We start from the raw sequence: 19,514 nt of genomic DNA, 5'->3' as shown, positions 1-19,514 counted from the left end.
TAATGAACTAGATAAACAATTCCCCAAATAGATTAAAACGAAGTGTAACTTACAAAGGCGGCTGGTGATGATGGTTTATTCCCGGGCAGCACACCATTTCTTTATTTCCAAGGATAATTCAGTGTAAATCACCTTAATTAAAAGTGTCAGCCCAGCCCATGAATATTGTACTTAGGAACGCGTTTCCTGGGTCCCAGTTATAATTTAAAACCCATGGATCACTAGGCAGCGAGTGACTAAGAAGGGAGGAAATCGTTGGGGGCGGGCTGTGGAAACAGGGAGGGACGAAGGCAGAGCAGAGCGGATGGGCTGGGCGGGAGCCCGGCTGCCAGCGGCTCAGGGCTCGGACTCTCCTCTCCAAGGTGGGCCCTTCGCCAGTCTCCTGTGTCTGGGGGAACCAAGCACACTTGGAGGTAAGCAGGTTGTTGGAGGAAAGGTAGACCCGTGGGGCGCTTGCTCAGGGAGAGGGAAGAAGTCTGGCGTAGTACCAGTCCAACTCGAGGGAAGGGGAAGAAGATTGCCAGGAAAAGATCCAGAGGACTAGCAAAGGGGGAGGCTGGACATCCTGGCCCTAAACGTCTCCATTTCTATTCACCAGCGCAGTAAACTAAAGCCCAGAGTCAGAAGTACACTCCCCAAAATGAAGAGAGAAAAAGAACTCAGAGCTCAGCCCTCCATCCTAACCCCTGAGTGTCTTTAGGAGGCTGTGTGGCCAACCGAAAAGTAGCACTTTGGACTCCGTCAGACATGAACTCAAATCCCAAACCCTGCATGGGCTGTGTGAGCAGGGAGGTGTCACGTAGCCTGCTAGTCAACTTTGTAAAGTTTTTGTGAAGGTTTAAAGAGATGACACATATAAAGTTCCTAGCCCATGCCTGTCACGTGTGGTGGGTACACAATAATTGTTCATTCTTTCCTCTTCTGTTTCACCCTGATCTTGCTCGGATAACACTCAGACTTCAGTCCAGGGGTCTGGCGAGAACACTGTCATACAGTAGATACCTCAGTTCTGCACCCGTCAAGTCCAGGAATGGGGCTGGCACAACAGCGACGTCAGCACTTGTTGACTGAGTGAAGGAAAGATAAAAGTAACAAACTTGCACCTAGCAGTTCCTCAAAAGCAGCTCAGTTTCCTCTCTGTATTCCTGGTGCCTGGATCAGGAGCAGGAACATGGGGACAATTTATGAACAAAATGGCACTGACTGGAACCCAGGCTGGTGGTCCTCTCCTGCCTGTGACGCCCCCACTGTGTGATCAAACAGGCAGACGGCTGTTTTTTGTTGTTGTTTGTTTTTTCAACATTTTGGCCATGTCCCGTGGCGTGTGGGACCTTAGTTCCCCGACCAGGGATTGAACCTGCGCCCCCTGAAGTGGAAGCTCGAATCTTAACCACTGGACTACCAGGGAAGTCCCCAGACAGCTGTTTTTACACTCAGATCTTAGCCTCAGCCTGCTGCTGCCAAGCCTTCTGGCCCCTGCACTGTGATGTACGTGTCTGCTTGTGTGGGTGTGTATCCATGTGTGTCTACATTTGTGGGTGCACGAGTGTCAGGTGTGTGTTGGCGCACGTGGGTGTCTGTGCATGCTTGTGTGGACGTGGGCACAGCTCTCCATCCAGGCCTGGGTGACAGTTGTGAATGTGTCTTTAAGGGCACATCTCTGGGAACAGGACTCTGTGTGCCTGCACCTCTTCGTGCATGTCTGAGCCTCCAGGTGTGACCACATGTTGACAGAATTATAGAGACAATGGATATGTGTGTATCTGCCTTTATACCAGGGTTTCTCAACCTCAGCACTACTGACATTTGGAGCTGGATAATTTTTTGTTGTGAGGGTCTATCCAGTACCCTGCAGGATGGTTAATCCCCTCTACCCACTCCATGCCAGTAGAAAACTCCCCACCCCCACTTGTGACAATCAAAAGCTTCTCCACATGGGGCTTCCCTGGTGGCGCAGTGGTTGAGAGTCCACCTGCCGATGCAGGGGACACGGGTTCGTGCCCCGGTCCGGGAAGATCCCACATGCCGCAGAGCGGCTGGGCCCGTGAGCCATGGCCGCTGAGCCTGCGCGTCCGGAGCCTGTGCTCCGCAACGGGAGAGACCACAACAGTGAGAGGCCCGTGTTCCGCAAAAAAAAAAAAAAAAAAATGTCTCCACATGTTGCCAATTGTCCCCTGGGGGGCAAAATAGCCCTGGGTGAGAACTCTTACTTTATCTGAATCTGCCTATGCCTTTGCTCACATATTGGGTGTGTCTATGCCTGACCCAGTGGGTGTTCCCTGTGTATACACCACGCGTGTGTGCCCCGTGTTTTATCTGCCCTGGGGGTGCATCTTTTGTGCTGTGTGGATCTCTTGGGTGTGCTCTACCTGTACACCTTGTATGTGCACCTGTGTGGGGACCCTATGTGAATTGGCTGTATCTGACTTCTGTGTGTATCAGCCAGTGCCTCTGTGTGTATGTAATGTTTCTGTGCGCATGATAGCACGTAAGTGAACGTGTGAGCACAGATGTGGTGAGCACAGTCGGGGAGGCAGGGAGGGAGGGCCAGGAACAGGGATATTAATGTTTCTGAAGTGGAGCTGATTTGATACGTCTTGTTCCATTGTCAGCATCTGTTTAGCGGGGATTTGTAATACTTTGTGGCTCTGGATCACTCATGCTTAGCGCAGGATTTGGCCTTGCATACCAATTTTGTTATTAAACACAGTCCTCGCCTCCCCCACAGCCCATCCATCACCTCCCACCCCTGCTCCCCCCACTCTGAGCCGCCCACCGTATTTCAGGGCCCAGCTACCGCCCGACTGCCGTGCCTGCCGCGCCTGATGCCGGAGGGCCTGGGGCTGACAAATTGAATCAGGGGGAGATCATTCCTGGCCTAACGCAGTTTGCAGCATGTTGGAGGGAGAATTGACAAGAGCCATGTCAGTTCTATCACCCCAATCCCATAGGAGCTAAGAGCAGGCTGAGGTTGGAAGGAAGGGGGCAGGACAGGAAGAATCCTCAGGGCTGATAGGAGCAGTCAGGTAAAGCCCCTTTCCTCAGATCCACGAGACAGCCTACCATGCCTAGTGTCAGTACCCCTGCCCAGGAGCCCACTCTGGCCCCTGGCCCCTGATGGAGGCTGAGTGAGGCAGGGCCAGCTGGGGCTGAATGGGCTGGGTGGAGCTTGGCTGAGGGGGGCTGGGCTAGGCTGGCTATGTCTTCCCTCCTTGGGATCTTCTTCCTATTCTACTCTTACGTGCCCTGGGCAGCAAGTGGAATGGTCACCCTGTTCTCTTCTTTCTTGGCAGCAAGAATTCCCTTCTGAAGGATGCCATGGCTCCAGGCACCCCCAAGGTAGGTGGACAATTGTGTTTTCCTCCTGCCCATCCTAACCTAAGCCCACTCAGAACTGGTTCTTGAGAAAAAGGAGCTCTTCTTGGATCCCCAGCTGTTTTCAGGGTTTGATCGTCAGCCTGAGGCCTCGGGCTGCCCTGCCCACCTCGGGCTGCCCTGCACTATACACACATGTGTGTATAGTCTGAGTGTGAGTCACAGTATGCTCACTTGACTTTTTCTAGTCAGGATGGGGTCAAAGCCAAGAATGACCTGGGGGTGTGGGGGACCCAGACACTAAGTCTGGGGAGACTCAAAGGAGGAAGGTGAGCTGTAGCAGGTAAAGAAAAATATAGAAGTGCAGGTCAAGACAGGTGGTGCAGGGCCTTAGAAGCCAGACCATGGGGTGTGTGCATGTGCTTTGTCCTGAGGGCAACAGGGGCCAGAGAGGATGCTGGGCTCTTTTGGGGAGACAATCTGACCCTCTGAACAGACACTATGGAAGGGAAGCTTGAAAGCATCAGATGGAGAAAGGAAGAGTGAAGGACAAGTGGCTCAAAGGAAGGGCCAGAGGCCTCAGCAGGATGACATGACTTGTACCAAGGACTCCCATAGGTGGCCACATAGGTAGATGGTACTGCATCCCCCAAGGTGATGTTTTGAGGGAGTGGGGACCTGGGGTTGGAGGACTAAACACTCACTCACTGAGTGTCCTCTCCCCCACCCCTCAGTAAGGTGGCATCCTGTCTTATAAGTTCTCACAATGACTTGTAAAGGCAGAAATCCTCAGGCCTTTCTACAGGGAGTGAGGAATGAGTGCTGAATGGATACATTTTTTTTTTGGCCGCGCCACGTGGCTTGCAGGATCTTAGCTCCCCAACAAGGCATTGGTCGAACCCTTGGCAGTAAAAGTGCAGAGTCCTAACCACTGGACCACCAGGGAATTCCCCAGAATGGATGAAGTCAGTAAGGGAGTGTGCGTGTGGAGAGATCAGAGCAGAAGCCAAGAAGAGTCTGGGACTCCTGTGCTGGGGGTCAAGAGAAGGTCCCAGAGCCGGGGAAGGAGAAGAGGAACAGTGACGAGTGAGGAGGGGCACAGGAGAGCATGGTGTCCCAGGACCCCGAGAGAAAAAAATGCCAGAATGTCTGGGGTGGTCAGCAGTCAAGCAGAAAAAGGCTGGAGAAGGAGGCCATTGTATTTAGAAGTCTTAAAAGCACTGGTGACCTCTGAGAGAGCAGTTTTGGGAAAAGGAGCCAGAGTGACTATCTTACTTCCAGGGGGTTGGCCTGTCTCCCCTGCAGCCCCTTCAAAAAGGTGGGAGTGGACCCCGCGCCTTCATTCAGGAAATCACTCAACACAGCAAGCTGGACAGAGGAGGGGCAGGGAACCTAGCGCAGCCCTGGACTGATGCAGGCCCTGGCCAAGGAAGCAAAGCCCTCCCAGCCCTAAAGAGAAAACGCGTTGGGGGAGAAGAGGGGGCCACACTGGCGGAGCTTGGCCCAGGCTGCAGTCCCCAGTGGCTATGGTTAAGGCAGACGGACGTGCTGCCAGGTCAGCCATAAACACTGACCGCTGACACCTCAGCAGGGCTGGCAGGCTGGGGACTGGACCCCAGTGAGGTCTGTGTTCAAAGCACACACACAGATACAATCCACGTCCACACCTGGTTCCCCACATACACAGATGCACACCCGCCTGGCCCCGTCAGAATACTCATACAGCAAGTCTTAAACGTGCAGATTCCTGCAACCACCAACGCGGGCTCATTGATAATCAGACTCAGAGGCAAGGGCCGCTGCTCACCCACTTCTAGATATAGGCTCACGCCCCCAAAGCTGCCTGTCTCAGGATCTGTCCTCGGCCTGGAATGGGGCTTTAGGGAAGCAGGTCATGGGTAGAAGAGGCACGAGGTAGAAGGTTCAAGCAAGAGACTGAGAGGACAGGGAGGAGGAGGGAGGGAGGAGGAGGAGAGGGCGAGGGGGCCTCAGACAAGATTGATGGCCTCGTTGCCATTAAGAAAAAAATTAGCCGGTGGCGGCTATCATATTAAAGGGTGAAGAAGCCGTGAATTATTTTCTTAAAGATCTTATCGCTTACAATGATAATTTTACCTTCCAAAAGGCCACTTTTAATGAGGCAAAGAGCCAGGCAAAAAGTCATGATTTAATGTCGGGATTTTTTTTTCAAAACACATTTTACTGCTTTTTGGTCCATGTTTAAAAAGCGCCAGTGACCTTTTTTTATTCCGCTTGCCCCAGGTGTAATGCTGAGGCCTCTCAGGGCTTCTAACCTAGAGAGAATAAGAGAGAGCACACAAGCGTGAACTTTCTCATGATGGTGGGGTAGGGGCCCCACGATGCTTCCCCTCCTCAGCATCCTCCTTGGGACCAGAGAAGGAAAAGGACATTGCCTGAAAGCCCACCTCTTTTCCGAGCTGTGGGCCAAGGCACCCACTAGGCCTCCCACTGGGCCTGGGTAGGTGAGGAAGGGGCTCCAAGTTGCAGGGAATGCCACCCCTGTCCCTGCCTGGCTTCTTCCCTCCTCCTGCTCTTGGGATGAGGCCGAGTCAGGGAACCCTGCCAGACCAGCAGCTGCCCCCCCTTCCCAGGGCCCTTGCCTGAGGATGTGCAGCGTGGCCACCGCATGCAGGTCACATCCTAAGGCTCAGTCGGAGATGAAGGATAAATGGCTGCTCCATCTTTCCCAAATTGCTTTCTTTGGGCTGTCAGTGGCGATTTGGCATGGTTTTCTAAGCTGGGGAGGCCTCCTAGGGAATTGTATGCTTCCGGCTCTGGGCTGTGCAGGCTGGAAAAGGTGGGTGGGGGAGGAAGTATGGATTGCTTTCAGGCCTCCAGGCCCCCAGTTTGCAGTTGAACAGGCCTTGGCAAGAGGCAGCAAGAGCAGGCTGAACGTGCCATGTGGTATTTAGAATTGTGGTGCTCGTATACAATTTAAAGCAGACAGTTTATTAATCTAAACTGCAGGCATATGTAGAAGAGGCCATGCAGGATGGACATGGGGGGGATTAGTTTTGCTGGGATTTTTGCTGGGGTCATCGCCACAGCATGGGGATAAGTGGAGCCAGTGTACATCCCCAGCTGCACAAAGGCAACTCTTACACACTATTTAATTTACTGTCTCCATAGCGGGGCTGCCACCAGCCTGTATTAGGGGCAGGCAGGGCAGCAGGGATGTGGCTTTACCCCCAACCCTTCAGAGGGGTCCCAGAGTCTCTGCTCACTATGGGAGAACAAAGCCTATATATAGTCTCAGCCCACTGGGAGGCCTGCCCCACTGGGACAGAGATTAGCTGGGGTGGAAGAGGTTGGACCCTCTCCAGGGGTCTCCACCCATCCCTGGGATCAAGCTATCCTTTCCCACAACCAGACTCTGGGGGGCCTGACCACATGCCTTCAGAATCTCAAGCGGTCTCTACCCCTCTGCCCTCTTTTTCTCTGCCTCTATCCCAAAAGCTCCATAGGACCGGACACTCTAGGGGACTGACTGTAGGTCTCATTCAGCCTGAGGCCACGTGTCCTTTTTCTTCTTCCAGTCCCTCTTGTTGTCTGCTTCCATCAAGAGGGAAGGAGAGTCTCCGACAGCATCACCACACTCGTCTGCCACCGACGACCTGCACCACTCAGACAGATACCAGGTGAGGAGGGGTGGGCTGGGCCCTACCTTATAGGGCAGGCCTGGGGCTAACTCCTCCCATCCTCAGGATACAAGGGGAAAGGCCTGAACTGTGTTTGGTTCCCTCTGTGTCTAGTGCCTCTAACTGAACCAAAAGGCACAGGTGTCAGGGAATGTGCCATAAATAGATGGATTTTAGGGAGAGATGCCAAGGTCACCTGGGCTCAGGTGGGCTCTTCTGAAGCATCCCAGCCATCTGGAGGTCTCCTCTAGGGTTCAGTTTCATCAGGGACCCAGGGACATAGCCCAGAATCACCGGAAGACTTCACACTTCAAAACCAGGATCCCCTGAGCAAATAACCATCAATCCTGCCAAACACTGGTGTCAGGCAGAGAGAGAGAGAGAGAGAGAGAGAGAGAGAGAGAGAGAGAGAGAGAGAGAGAGAGAGAGAGAGAGAGAGAGAGAGAGACAGATTGCCTGTAAGTGCCTTGGGCAAACAGGAAGGGAATAACTACACAATCCTAAAACAGCAGAGCAGGAGGGGGACCTAAGGGTAATTTCCCAGCTTATACAGACCTTATTTGTGGTAGGAAGGAGAAGGATCTTCCTCCAGAAGCTTCTGAGGAGAGACAGAGCCCTGCCTTCAGGAGCCGCAGTCAGAGGGCAGAAAACAGGGCCTGCTCCAAGGAACATGCTGTCTAAACGGCAGCACGGCTTCTCAGGGAGCCCTTATGTGAAAAGGGAAACACAGCCCTGACTAATGCAAAGAGACAAGGCAGCAGGGACCTGTCATCTGGGGTAGAGGACCAGGGCCACTGCTGGTACACAGGAAGCCTTTCTTGGAATTCGAGGTATTCTCTCTGGGCACTTTTTCCTCCCAGCTGACACAGCCTGGCGTCAGGGTGCAGAGTCTGGTGAGTGGAATGTGGAGTGTGGGCTGTACACCAGATTCAACTAGCACCTCCTCTGCTGGATGCCCTTGTCTGGGACTCAAACTGCAGAGCCCAGAGTGCCAGCCCTGGGGAGGGATCCCTGCTCTTGTGAGCCCTGGTTTGAGAGAGGCAGTCAGTCCTCACCCAAACAATCCTGATTCAAGATGGAGAAATGACCCAACTCTAGGGGATTCTGGGATAGGGAGACAAGGCTCCATCCCAGAGAATTCTATCCCAAAGGGAGACAGAGCCCTGCCTTCAGAGGCGGATCCTCTCTATTTTAGCCACAGCATTCAGCTCCACTATTTGTTGAACTAGGGAAAAAGTAACCATCAGGCATAGGCATGGCATGCTAGGCATAGGCTAGGCGTGCTAAGGGATGGCACCAAGGCCTCTGTGATTTAGAGTCAACCTTTCCAGCTTCCATTCCTAACACTGCCTTCCGTGAATCCTGTGGGCTGTGCTCGCCACATTAATGCTAACCACTCGTTGGCTGTGCCACTCCTTTCTTGCCTCTCTGCTTTTACACGTGCTGCTTTTAACCGGGTTATTTTACCCCACCCCATCAAATTTCTATTTATCCCTCAACAACCTGCCCAACTTCCCTCTGCTCCGGGAAGCCTTTCTGGATTAGCTTTCTCTTCTCATGACCCCTTCATGCCCATGTTATTGCCCTGATCATCTTATATCAACACCCATTTAAGTATGTTTCCATCATCTTCTAGTATATAACAAACCATCCCAAAACTTAGTGGCTTAATACAACTTATAATCTCTCATGATTTCTCATGATTCTGTCGGCTGAGTAGGCCTTTCCTCATTCATTAAGCTCATTCAGCTGGAGGACTAGCTGGCCTAGAAAGTCCAAAATGGCCTCACCACATGTCTGGGAAATTAGGGGCCTTGATTTTCTTCCATACGGCCTATCATCCTCCAGGAGGTTAGATTGGCTTCCTTACTTGGCAGTCTCAGGACAGGGTCATGCCAAGAGGGCGAAGGCCAAAGCTGAAAGGCCTCTTGAGGCCTAGGCTCTGGAACTTACAAAGCTAACACAATCAAGGGATGAGGAAATGCAGCTCTTTGATAGGAGGAGCTGCAAAGAATTATGAACATACTTAATCTATCATGATGAGCCTGACCCTTGCACTAGACTGACGGGCTCGCCAAGGCCCCTTCTTTACTCCCTTCCTTTACTCACTTATCTAGTACTCACTCATGCTCAGCCCAGGGTCTTTGCCTTCACGGGGTTAGATGTGCAAATAGATAATTACAGCCCAGTGTTTTAAGTGCTATGAAAGAGAAAATCAGAGTAAGATTCACAGAGGAGGTAATGACTGAACAGGATGAGTAGGAGTTCACTTTGGTGGACAAGGAAGAAAAGATATTCCAGATCAAGGCAACACTATGTATGTGCAAAAGGCAGAGAGGTGTAACACAGAATGATGTATTTGGGGACCCACTAGCAGTTCAGTTTTGTTAGAATGTAAAACACAAGGGGAACTGGTAGAAGGTGAAGCTGGAATCCCCTGATCTTTACACAACACCTGGCATGTAGTAGTTGTTCAATTACGTTGGGCTGTTTTTAAAAAATCATCAAACTTGGCCCTGAAATCAGGAGGTACTGGTTTCTGGTTTGGATTCCCATTTCCTTAGCCCCTGCTGGGTTACCTAACCCTTTAACCATTACCTCACTTAACCCTCATAGCAACTGTGTAAGCTAGGATTCATTGCCCCCAATTTATAGCTAAGGAAACAGGCCTAGAGAGGAAAAGTGACTTTTCTAAGAGCACATATATTATAAGTAACCAAGTCAGGATTTGAACTTGAGTTTGTCTGGCCCTGAATCCTAGATTGTTTCTCAGCCCTGCACTGGGCTTAGGGGCTTCCCTCATAAATATCCTCCTCTCCACCCCACGGATTTCTCCTGCATGCCAGACCCTGTTACTGGATGGAGATGACCTCCCAAGTAGAAGGGACAGGTCTGTAAACAGTCAAAATATCCAAGTTCAAAGGAAAGCCAAGGGACGGTGAAAACTCAGAGGAAGCAACTAACCCAAAACTGGGGGAAAAGCGAAGTCATCCCAGAGTCCTGTAGGATGGACAACAAACAGTTAACCAAGCAGGGAATATGGGTGCATGGAGAATAATATAGCCCAAAGTCCAGAGTATGGGGTGCTCAAAGAGCTACAGGTAGTGTCAGGAGGGGAAAAGGAGAGAGCAGGAGTGGCAGAAGAAGAGTCTGGAGAAATAGGCAGAGCACATCAGAGACGACCTGTATGCGACGGTGCAGATCTCAGTGGAGAACCACTAAAGGATTTAAAGGGGAGGAAGAAAGAGGGTCAATTTTGCATGATACAAAGATCACACTGCATGTACGGTGGAGGATGGGCTACAGGGAGAAAAGCTGGAGATGAGAAGGCCAGATGGGAGACAACCGCAAATTCAGAGAGCTCCTAAGATTATGAACTAGAGCAAGGACATCCAAGATAGGTGTAGTCACCGAAGAAACACGCAGGGATGGCTGGCCTGTGCCCAGCGCTGTGCCGGGCTCTGGCTTCACCCAGGACTCACACACGGCCCCATCCCTGGAGTGGTCAGCCCACCGACAACAATTTGTACAAGCCATATTGAGAGTAGAGATGGAAGTAGAGAGGAAATGATATTTTTCGGTTAGGCCTGGAAGGGCGAGAAGGAGATACACAGAAGGGAAGATAAAAAGATGTAGGAGACCTTTAAAGGTAGACTCTGAGATGAAAGAAGGCTTGAGTGTGAGGAATTGAAGGAGGGTGGGGTCAAGGACGACTCACTCTCAACTATCTGGTGTGGGCACGCCAGAGTGGATGGTGGTATCCCGTTAGAAAACTGAGAATCCTGGAAGAAGGCACTTGTTTGAGGGATGCTGGGTTCCACTTTGGCCGCGTGGCTGTGCGCTGCCAGTGGCAGCTCCAAAGGTTGTCCAGAAGACAGCTGAAATGTTGGGAATCCTCTAATATCGGGACTGCTGAAAGGCTGGGGACTGGGGAAGAGACAGTTGGGACTCGCGGCGAGACTGGCCGCAGCGATCGGGAAGTCCTACGCCATCTCCCCAGCAAAAGGGTAGCCGCGCGGGAGGCGGGACCCAGGCGGGGTTCCGGGGCGGAAGGAGCCCCGCGCTAGGAGGGGCCGTGGAGTAGGGTGGGAGGACCTCGCAGCCACTAAAACCCGGGCGGGTTGGCTTTGCGGCCGGTGGGAGGGACCCCAGGGCGGCCTCAGCCTGTTGCGGCCGGAGTGCGAACCGCTGTTTCCTGGTCCCGGTCCGGCAGCCCCCACCACTTCTTGAACTTTCACCCCCGGCGCGCGACGGCAGCGAGTCACGTGATCAAGGCCAACATGGCCGCCGCCGCCGCTGGGAGCTGAAGTGCCGCCGCCGCCGGGCAGCCGGGGGGAATCCGCCCGCATCGCCGCCCTCGCCGGCCGGGCGGCCGCGGGGCCCGGAGCGCCGGAGGCCGGGGCTGGGGCGGCACCGCGCGGCGGCCACGGGGTCCCGCTAGAGCAGCCTCCGGCGGCTATGCCGAAGGCCCGGAGCGGCCGGCGGAGCAGGGGGGCCGGCGGGAGGGAGGAAGTAGGTTTGTTTACGGGCTGTTTGGGGCGGGGCAGGTGTGGACCGGGGGCTGGAGCTGGGGCAGGGGTCGGGACTCCAGGCCGCGCTGACGCTCTCTTCTCTTTTTTGCATTTGCCCGGGATCTTTTCCCAGACCTTCTTGCGAGTGCGAGCCAACCGGCAGACCCGACTGAATGGTGAGTCTTGCGCGGCCCCTCCCTCCGCCCCACCCCCGGCCTCCTCCCTCCCTCACTGCCTGCAGTTCTTGACTTCCCTGGGTCTCTTCGATATTAGGGCCCACTGGCTTCTTCACAGTCACAGCGCCTGAGTATATGCTGACCAAGGCGGCTGCCCTCAGTTTCTCCATCTGTCTAGTGGAGGTTATGGTCCCCAGCTCTTGCGTGAGCCTCTCTAGGCCTTGAAGAACCCTGGGGGTCAGTAAGTGCCAGAGAATGAGAAACAAGCCACACAATTCCACGCGGGAGCTCAGTTTTGAATTTGCAAACTGCTGGGACCTCACTGTACAAGCCGGCAGGGCGCTGAGAATGTTTTTCTTCCAGTTTTTAATCAGTGCCCAGTAGTGTGAATACAGCCTCTCTGCTGAGACTTGACAATGCAGTGAGATCTGGAGTTCCCACGGCAACAGGAACTAACTCATCCCAGGGCTTTTTGAGTTATCAGTCGGCCCACATTTCACAAAGGTGATCAGCGTGGGCTCGACAGCTCTTAGAGGCCTTCTCTGAAAGCACTCCGTGTATGTACTACCTGGCAGGCCACCATCCGCCCCCCCGCCCCGCGCCCCTTTTGGATTCAAACCTCTGGAACATTCCTATTTGCTGAACACAATTGAATGATCTAGTTTTTTGTGCTGGCTAGGGTGTGGTATATATGGGGGTTGTCTGTAAGGGCCTTGGGGGTCTCTAGGCCAACTGGTGAGTGAGGCCATGGATGTTCAAGATCCCCAGTTCCTGCCACTTGGTTTCTGCTGGGAGGCTGAGCCCCAGACTGGGAAAAGGAGAGCATTTATCATGAGCCGGCACCATGTCAAGCACCTTAATCATAACAGAGAGGGAGTGTTAACACACATTTTGTAGATGAGGAAACTGAGGCTGGGAGAGGTGAAGGTGATTTGTTTAGAACCACACAGCTGGGTTGTAACTGAGCCATGGTTTGAACTGGTTTGTTTACCTCCAGAGCCTGTGCTTCTTGGACCATGCCATGCTACCTCCTTGGCAATACTTTGACTTGTCCTACTCAGTGGAAGCCTCTAGGTAGGGAGCAAACTTTCCCTATCATGTTTTAGTAAGCTTAGTTCAGGACTTAGAAGATGAATGGCAAGAAAATAATCAAACCTGAATTGCTTATCTGAGAATTTCCAGGTGATGTCCAATCCATCAGGGACTTTCCTGGGACTACAAGGAATTTTCTGGCATGGGTGGCCTGGGCAAGGAGAGCATCCAGTATCATGCCTTCCTTGGCAGTCCTATGAGATTCATTCCTTTATTCAATTATCAGTGTCTGTCATAGTCTCCTTCTTACCAGAGAGGCACTCCCTTGAGCTTTAGGCCGGGTAGGGGAGGAACCTTTGTACTGGCACACTGCTCCATACAGGCTTCTAGAAGTCTCAGGGTACCTTGCTCAATGCCTTTCTGATATCTAGCATCCCTTCTCCATCCTAGCCCTGGCTCTAGAGCAGTGGTCCCCAACCTTTTTGACACCAGGGACTGGTTTTGTGAAAGACGATTTTTCCACAGACTGGGGCGGGGGTCGGGGGTGGGGGGGAAGGATGGTTTCAGGATGATTCAAGCGCCTTACATTTACTGTGCACTTTATTTCTATTACTATTACATTGTAACATATAATGAAGTAATTACACAACTCACCATAATGCAGAATCAGTGGGAGCTCTGAGCTTGTTTTCCTGCAACTAGATGGTCCCATCTGGGAGTGATGGGACCACCTCAGCTCCACCTCAGTTCATAGACATTAGATTCTCATAAGGAGCGCGCAACCTAGATCCCTCGCATGCGCAGTTCACAGTAGGGTTTGCGCTTCTGTGAGAATCTAGTACTGCCGCTGATCTGACAGGAGGCGGAGCTCAAGCCATAATTCGACCAATGGGGAGCGGCTGTAAATACAGATGAAGCCTCCCTCGCTCACCCACCGCTCACTTCCTGCTGTGTGGCCCGGTTCCTAACAGGCCATGGACTGGTACTGGTCCTTGGCTTGGGGGTTCGGGACCCCTGCTCTAGAGTGTCAAGATGGCCCAAGCCTGAGAGTCCAAGGGTTAGGGAAGTCAAGGTGAAGGAGTCTAGATCTTTGTCCACAAAACCAAGCGGGGCACCAGAACATAGTCACATCTCCTATAGTGAGAGCACAGGAAATTGAAGAGACAGGCCAGGCTGCAGACCACGGTTTCTCAGACTCCATGCTCAGTCCTGGTGGGATGGTGGCTTTCTTGTTGATTTGGCTTTCTAGGGCTACTCTGTTTTAGGGTTGGAGTAGCTCCTTGCCTCAGACCCTCAACAGGCAGGAGCCCCAAGTGCATATTCTTGCTGACCTAGCACACTCACAGGATCAATCTTTGTTGATGCTGATCAGTTGGGGGCACTCTTGGGACAGGAGAGCCTTCTAAGCTATGGAGTCAGGCCTGGTTTCCTATGCTGCCTTTGCCACTTTTTAGCTACCTGGACAACTGCCTTGACTATCTTTTTCTGTTAAAATGGATAATACAACCTAGTTTCTTGACAGAATAAAATGAGCTACCTTGTATAAGGTATTTGGCTCTGAACCTTACACACAATTGAAGCTCTAAACTGTAACTTACCGACTCTCACCTGCATCACCTTTCACCTGTGTCTCGCTCCCTAAACTGCATTGATGAGCTTTCCACCAGGGTCAGTATCCACAGGAAGTTCTTTCTGGCCTTGCAGTGGGGAACCCTTCCCTCCTTGGCTGGCTCCACCCCTACCCCCACCCCAGTCAGTCTGGTCTCAGAGTGGCTAGCTCTACTTCTACTGTTGCATCACAGGAGGGGATAGAGGAAACAGAGTCCCTTGTTTTGACCCCTTCCTGCTTCAGTGACAGGAGGGCTGCAGAGAGGGATTAGTGAGCTAATTAGAAATGATTGTATCTCTCGGCATTAATTAGCAGTGCTGTGGGCTTGCAGCGTGCACTTTGGAATTGAGCCCCCTGCGGGACAGCATGGCAGGGAGCCCTCTGCACTGATTAGAAATGATGGAACAGGTTTGGGTAGGCACAGTAAGGGCTACCCTCTCAAGGTATCTGGGCTGTCTGACTCAGATCCTCTATACCTTTATGACTGGGCCTCAGTCTCCTCTTCTGTAAAATGGGACCAGTGGACATGAGAGAAATTCTCACTGGGGTAATTCTACATAGGACACTAAGGTCTGTACCTCAGGGCTCTTGGCCCAGGAACAAAGGGGTTTTAACTGATAAATTAACAGCAGGCCAAATCAGGCCCCTGGAGGGACCTTGGATTCTAGCCAAGAAATGTTCTCTAAAGTTATGCTTCTTGACTCTAGAAGAGCCTATGGTCTTGGCCTTCTGGGGAGACACATAGCAAGTGCCAAGGAGAGCATCTTTGCTCACTGGATTCATTGAGCACTGCAGGTAGGAAGGTAAGGGTTGAGCTTGAGCCAGCTGTGGCCAAAGAGTGGACACTTCGCTGGCCTAGCACCAATCTCCTCCCCAGGTGCTCTTGGCAAGGTCCAGTCCCCAAAGGAGCCGAAGGTGCTGCATGATGTGGGCCAGATGAGGCACTGAACAAAAGGGCTAATGGCTGGCAGGAGGTCAGGATGTGTCAGCTCCACTGGGACCTTGGGAACTACAGTGACCGTCTGCCTGTTCTATGCTTTGTTTTCGGTTTCTCCATGCAGCTCGGATTGGGAAAATGAAACGGAGGAAGCAAGATGAAGGGCAGGTATGTCCCCTGTGCAGCCGCCCCCTGGCAGGATCGGAGCAGGAGATGAGTAGGCATGTGGAGCATTGCCTTTCTAAGGTAGAGGGGCCATCACCACCTACCTCCCCTCCCCTCCCCTCCTTCCCCTGACACTAGCTGCTGACTGCCTCCAGATCTGTGGGCTGTTGGGGTCTCCCTGTGGTCTCAGCAGCTTCTTACTCTCTGTTCTTTGCTCTCTTCCTTTGCTTTTGCTCTCCCACTCCTCCCCTGGGGCTCCAGTGGAAAACTATTGGGGAAAAGCCCAGGTCTTTGACCTCTAGATTGGTTTACTTCAAAGGAGCCCTAGAGCTGGCGGCCTGTGGGGCACACTGCAGCTTGGGGCTAGGGCTGTGCCTTCCTTGCAGGCCCTGGGGAGCAGGTAGGGATGGCGTGGGACCCGCATGATCCTGCTCTGCTCTTCACAGAGGGAAGGCTCCTGCATGGCTGAGGATGATGCCGTGGACATCGAGCATGAGAACAGCAACCGCTTTGAGGAGTATGAGTGGTGCGGGCAGAAGCGGATACGGGCCACCACTCTCCTGGAAGGTGGTTTCCGAGGTACAAGCAGCTGACACATAAGCAGTGGCACTCTGGTGGCCAGGCCTCTGCTGGGTATCCATCTGTTGGGAGCCAAGAGGCCAGGGCTGGTGGCTGGTCATTCCACCACGTGCGAGCTGCTGCTGGTGGGGCTCCTTTGTGACCGTGCTGCCTGCCTGTGATGTGCATATTAAAATGGATGTATTTGGGGAAATGGAACTGTGAGGCTGCAAGCTAGGAGTGACGAGGGGGTCTCTCAGCCTCGGGTGATGCATTGAAGGTGACAGCCAAGCCACGTTAGCACCTGCATAAAATATTAAAGGGACGGTTATGCATTTATCACTCCATCCCTCTTAAGGCTGATAAATGAGAATCCAGCAACCTGCTGTACACCTCCAGCACTGGGGGCCCCGAGGGCTTCCAGGCAAACACATTGGATTCACCCCCGCCCCGCTCCTCCTCCTCGGCCCCATGTCAGGGAAATCAGTTACAGAGGAGAGAGTGAGTTATGGCAAAATTTGACCTCCCATGAGCTTCACTGGTGAATCTAATTTTAGCTCTGATCCCATCTCTTCTCCCTGGGCGCCCTCTACCCTGAAGCAAGGGGCCTGTGCCCAGCTGCTCCCTGCTTCCCTGGGACTCTCCCCCGCTGCTGCAGAGGACTCTGCAGGACCCTGCCCAGCCCCACTCCTACTTGGCTGCTTGGAGAGACATAGCTTGGCCCAGTGGAAGTCCCCCACCCCCACCAGGTCAAATAGCAGACTGGTAGGTGCCCAGGGTCGGTGTCCTCTTGTCAAAGCCTTTTGCCTTGGGCAGGGCAAAGGGGGAGCTGTCAGCCTCCAGCTCTTCTGTCTTTCTGTGCACAGACACAGCTGGCACTGCAGCTTGTGGTCATTAAGTGAGCCAGTCTGCTTCCCATCTGCCTCCAGTTCTCTGGGCAACACCCTTGGGAGTATTGCTGTGTCTGGTCCCTGGGGAATCTCACAGCAGCTAGGAGGAGGGTCTCTGCCTCACTGGAGCAGTGCTTCTCGGGCTGGTGCTGAGGAGCGGTCCCCACAGTGCCATCCAGGGCAGACTGGCTACATGAAGGGGCCACGAGCCCAGGTGTGGCGTTATGCTTCTGGGCTTCTCTCATATTGCCCAAGCGTTTGGGACAAGCCAAAGTGTAAATCAGGAAGGTTAATCAGGCCAGACCGTTTCCTGAGCCTGAGCGCTGAGCTGGGAGGATGTCCGTTTGCCATTTCACTCTGGTCCTATCCTGGAGTTTCCGAGTGTCTGAGACCCAGGGAAGATGAGCAGCAAAGCCCAACGTCCAGTGACTTGTACACACAGGTGTCTCTTCAGGGGCAGTTCCAGGATGCCGCTCTGGGTTCGCTCTGTTGGGTGGCTACAGATTTTCGTATCTTCCATTACTGCGGCAAGTTTTTAGTCAGGTTTCTTGGCACAGAACTGGACCTGGTGGCTTCTGGGCACCAGACAGGGCTTAGGGGGATGAAGCGGCATGGGACCTGCTGCTACAACCAAGTATTTCCCAGGCGCTGGGACGCACTTGCAGAGCGGGTATGAGGGCCTCTTCAGCCCTATGGGCGGGTGTCAGTTTTCCCTGAGTGTTTACACTGTGAGGTTGTTCTTTTCAAGAATTCCTGAGAGGAGTTCAAAGGGGGCTTTTCTTTGAGCGATTTGGAGAGCGAGAATGAGAGTGAGACTTGAAGAGGGAACGGGGGCCGGAGGTGCCTTTATCTGCAGAGAATTGCTCCGGCTTTCCTGATAGAAGCTGCTGCCGCCTCTTAAACAGCTTAGTGCAGTCAAAAGACAGGCAGACTTGAAAGGCTGTTTTACAGCGAGATCAGCAGGGGCCACGAGGCAGAGAGCAGGGCGCAGTGGAGCGGAGGAGGCTGAGGCTCCTCGGTGGGGGGTGCTATCAAAGGAGGCCCTGTCTGATCCTGACCGCCTCTGCCCCCGAAACCCTGTCTGCAGGAGCTGGCCATCTGTCAGTCTACCCTCCTTGGCCAGGACCGATAGGCCCCAACTCTTGGGGGGTTGGGTGTGGCCCCGCCAGGCGGGCTGGTGTCAGTGTAGCGCATTGATCGCCCGCCGGGCGGGCTGGGCCGCAAGCCGGGCAGCGCGTGCTTAATGTGATTGAAAGGCAGTTAAAATGGCGGTGACCTTTTCAGGAGGAATTAGATTGCCTGCCAAGACCGGTTAGAGGGAGTGATAACGCTGGCTGAAGAAGCTGCCCAGCCAACTTCAGAGAGAGGGAGCAGAGGCAGGATGAGCAGGCGAGTGGTGAGGCCCATTTAAGCCGAGCCGTGCATGCTGACAGAACAGAGATTGCTGTCCTTGTTAGATATGAAAGAATTGCAGATAAGTTCCTGTATGCGATCACCCCCTATCCCTCCTCCCAGACCAGGACCCCTTCATCATCCTCAGCACAGCTTCCCACCAGGCCCACTGGGAGCTGGTCTGGTGGAGCAAATCGGTTTCCTTGAATGTATTCTGCCGTGGAACCAGTGAACAAGCAAGAGGTTTTGGTGGGACACTTGGCTGAGGGGAATGGGCCTTGGAGATGGGGCCTGTGGTTACTGAGGGTGAGGCCCAGATTGCTTAGGCCTGGGAGTACTTGGAATTGGTATCTTAGGACAAAGCGAAGGACCAGACAGAACAGGTAAGCACTGAGATAGGTCCAGCTGGAAGTGGATCTTTAAGAGTCTGAAGGAAGAGATAAAGTTTTCAAGAGAGTAGTTTGGAAGAAACTTCCGGTGACTAGGAAACGCTCTGGCCTTCTCAGTTCTTGCAGACACCCTGGGCTGCGTGCCTAAGCTGTTGATTGTCCTCTCTGAACCTTAGGTTTGCTAACCTGCTAGTGCTGTTTCTCCCCACCCAGAGTTAATAATTGCATAAAGGGCAGCACATGGACCCTAGTACTGCACCAACATTCCCCTAAAAGAGCTCAACAGGGAAGAAAGACGCTCTTCTGGTGCCCTGTGCCAGCCCTGGGCAGAGCAAGGGACCTCTAGGCTGGGCCACAGCGGAAACCTAATTATATAGCCCTTGGGGACAAACCCGCTCCTGCCTATAGTCAAAGGAGGTACGTGATGAATGAGCCCCAGCTCTCCTCATTGCCTGTCACCAGCTCCTGGGTCCCGGAGAAGAGACTTGTGGTGGGAGCTTTGGTCCCTCCTGTTTTGGTTGCCAGTGAAAGTTCACCCAGCTGGATTGGGGGAGCCTGGAGCTCATCATATCGGAATGGACAGGCTGGAGAGAGAATATGGAATGGTTGGCCTCAGATAAGGTCACAGTGATGTGGTGGGCACATGAGTGGCGAGATGGAGGGATTTCCCAGGAGGGGGCACAGGAAGTGGAAGGTGCTGGAACTCCCATCTTTGAGCCCTGGAGGGAAATGCATCCCTGGAATCCAGCACTGAGCCCCTTTGAATCAAACAGGTGTTGGACAGGGGTGATACTAAGAGAACCCACTGTCCAGGGCCTCTGCCCTGCCCCAATCCTGGCCTAGCGACTGCATCTTTCTCGAGTTCTTGCCTAGGTTTTAGG

At 53.2% G+C, this 19,514-nt stretch overlaps 1 protein-coding gene and 1 long non-coding RNA gene across 7 annotated transcripts in view; one reads left to right on the top strand and one right to left on the bottom strand.

Moving 5' to 3' along the window:
- Positions 1 to 300: 300 nt before the first annotated feature.
- Positions 301 to 19,514, top strand: part of RNF220 (ring finger protein 220) — a 31,119-nt gene continuing 11,905 nt past the window's right edge. The window contains exons 1-6 of one of the 6 annotated variants that reach the window (XM_081220431.1): positions 301 to 413; positions 3,294 to 3,339; positions 6,873 to 6,974; positions 11,619 to 11,661; positions 15,364 to 15,485; positions 15,851 to 15,983. In XM_081220431.1, coding sequence (XP_081076557.1) covers positions 3,319 to 3,339; positions 6,873 to 6,974; positions 11,619 to 11,661; positions 15,364 to 15,485; positions 15,851 to 15,983 — 421 coding nt within the window. In that variant the 5' untranslated portion in view covers positions 301 to 413; positions 3,294 to 3,318. Of the gene's footprint in view, positions 414 to 3,293; positions 3,340 to 6,872; positions 6,975 to 11,288; positions 11,491 to 11,618; positions 11,662 to 15,363; positions 15,486 to 15,850; positions 15,984 to 19,514 lie in introns of those variants that run through there. The other 5 variants (XM_081220427.1, XM_081220428.1, XM_081220426.1 and 2 more) reach the window with 5 other exon arrangements.
- On the bottom strand, positions 4,938 to 11,101 carry LOC308607979. The gene is made up of 3 exons (XR_014014069.1): positions 10,693 to 11,101; positions 7,171 to 7,331; positions 4,938 to 6,124 (listed from the first exon to the last, which is right to left on the bottom strand). It is a non-coding gene; the product is annotated as an uncharacterized lncRNA (long non-coding RNA).

This window comes from Mesoplodon bidens, assembly GCF_964165515.1.
Source record: "Mesoplodon bidens genome assembly, chromosome: 2".
NCBI classification, from domain to species: domain Eukaryota; kingdom Metazoa; phylum Chordata; class Mammalia; order Artiodactyla; family Ziphiidae; genus Mesoplodon; species Mesoplodon bidens.
Note: the sequence above shows the minus strand (reverse complement) of the source record. Positions and strands in the feature narration are given on the sequence as shown.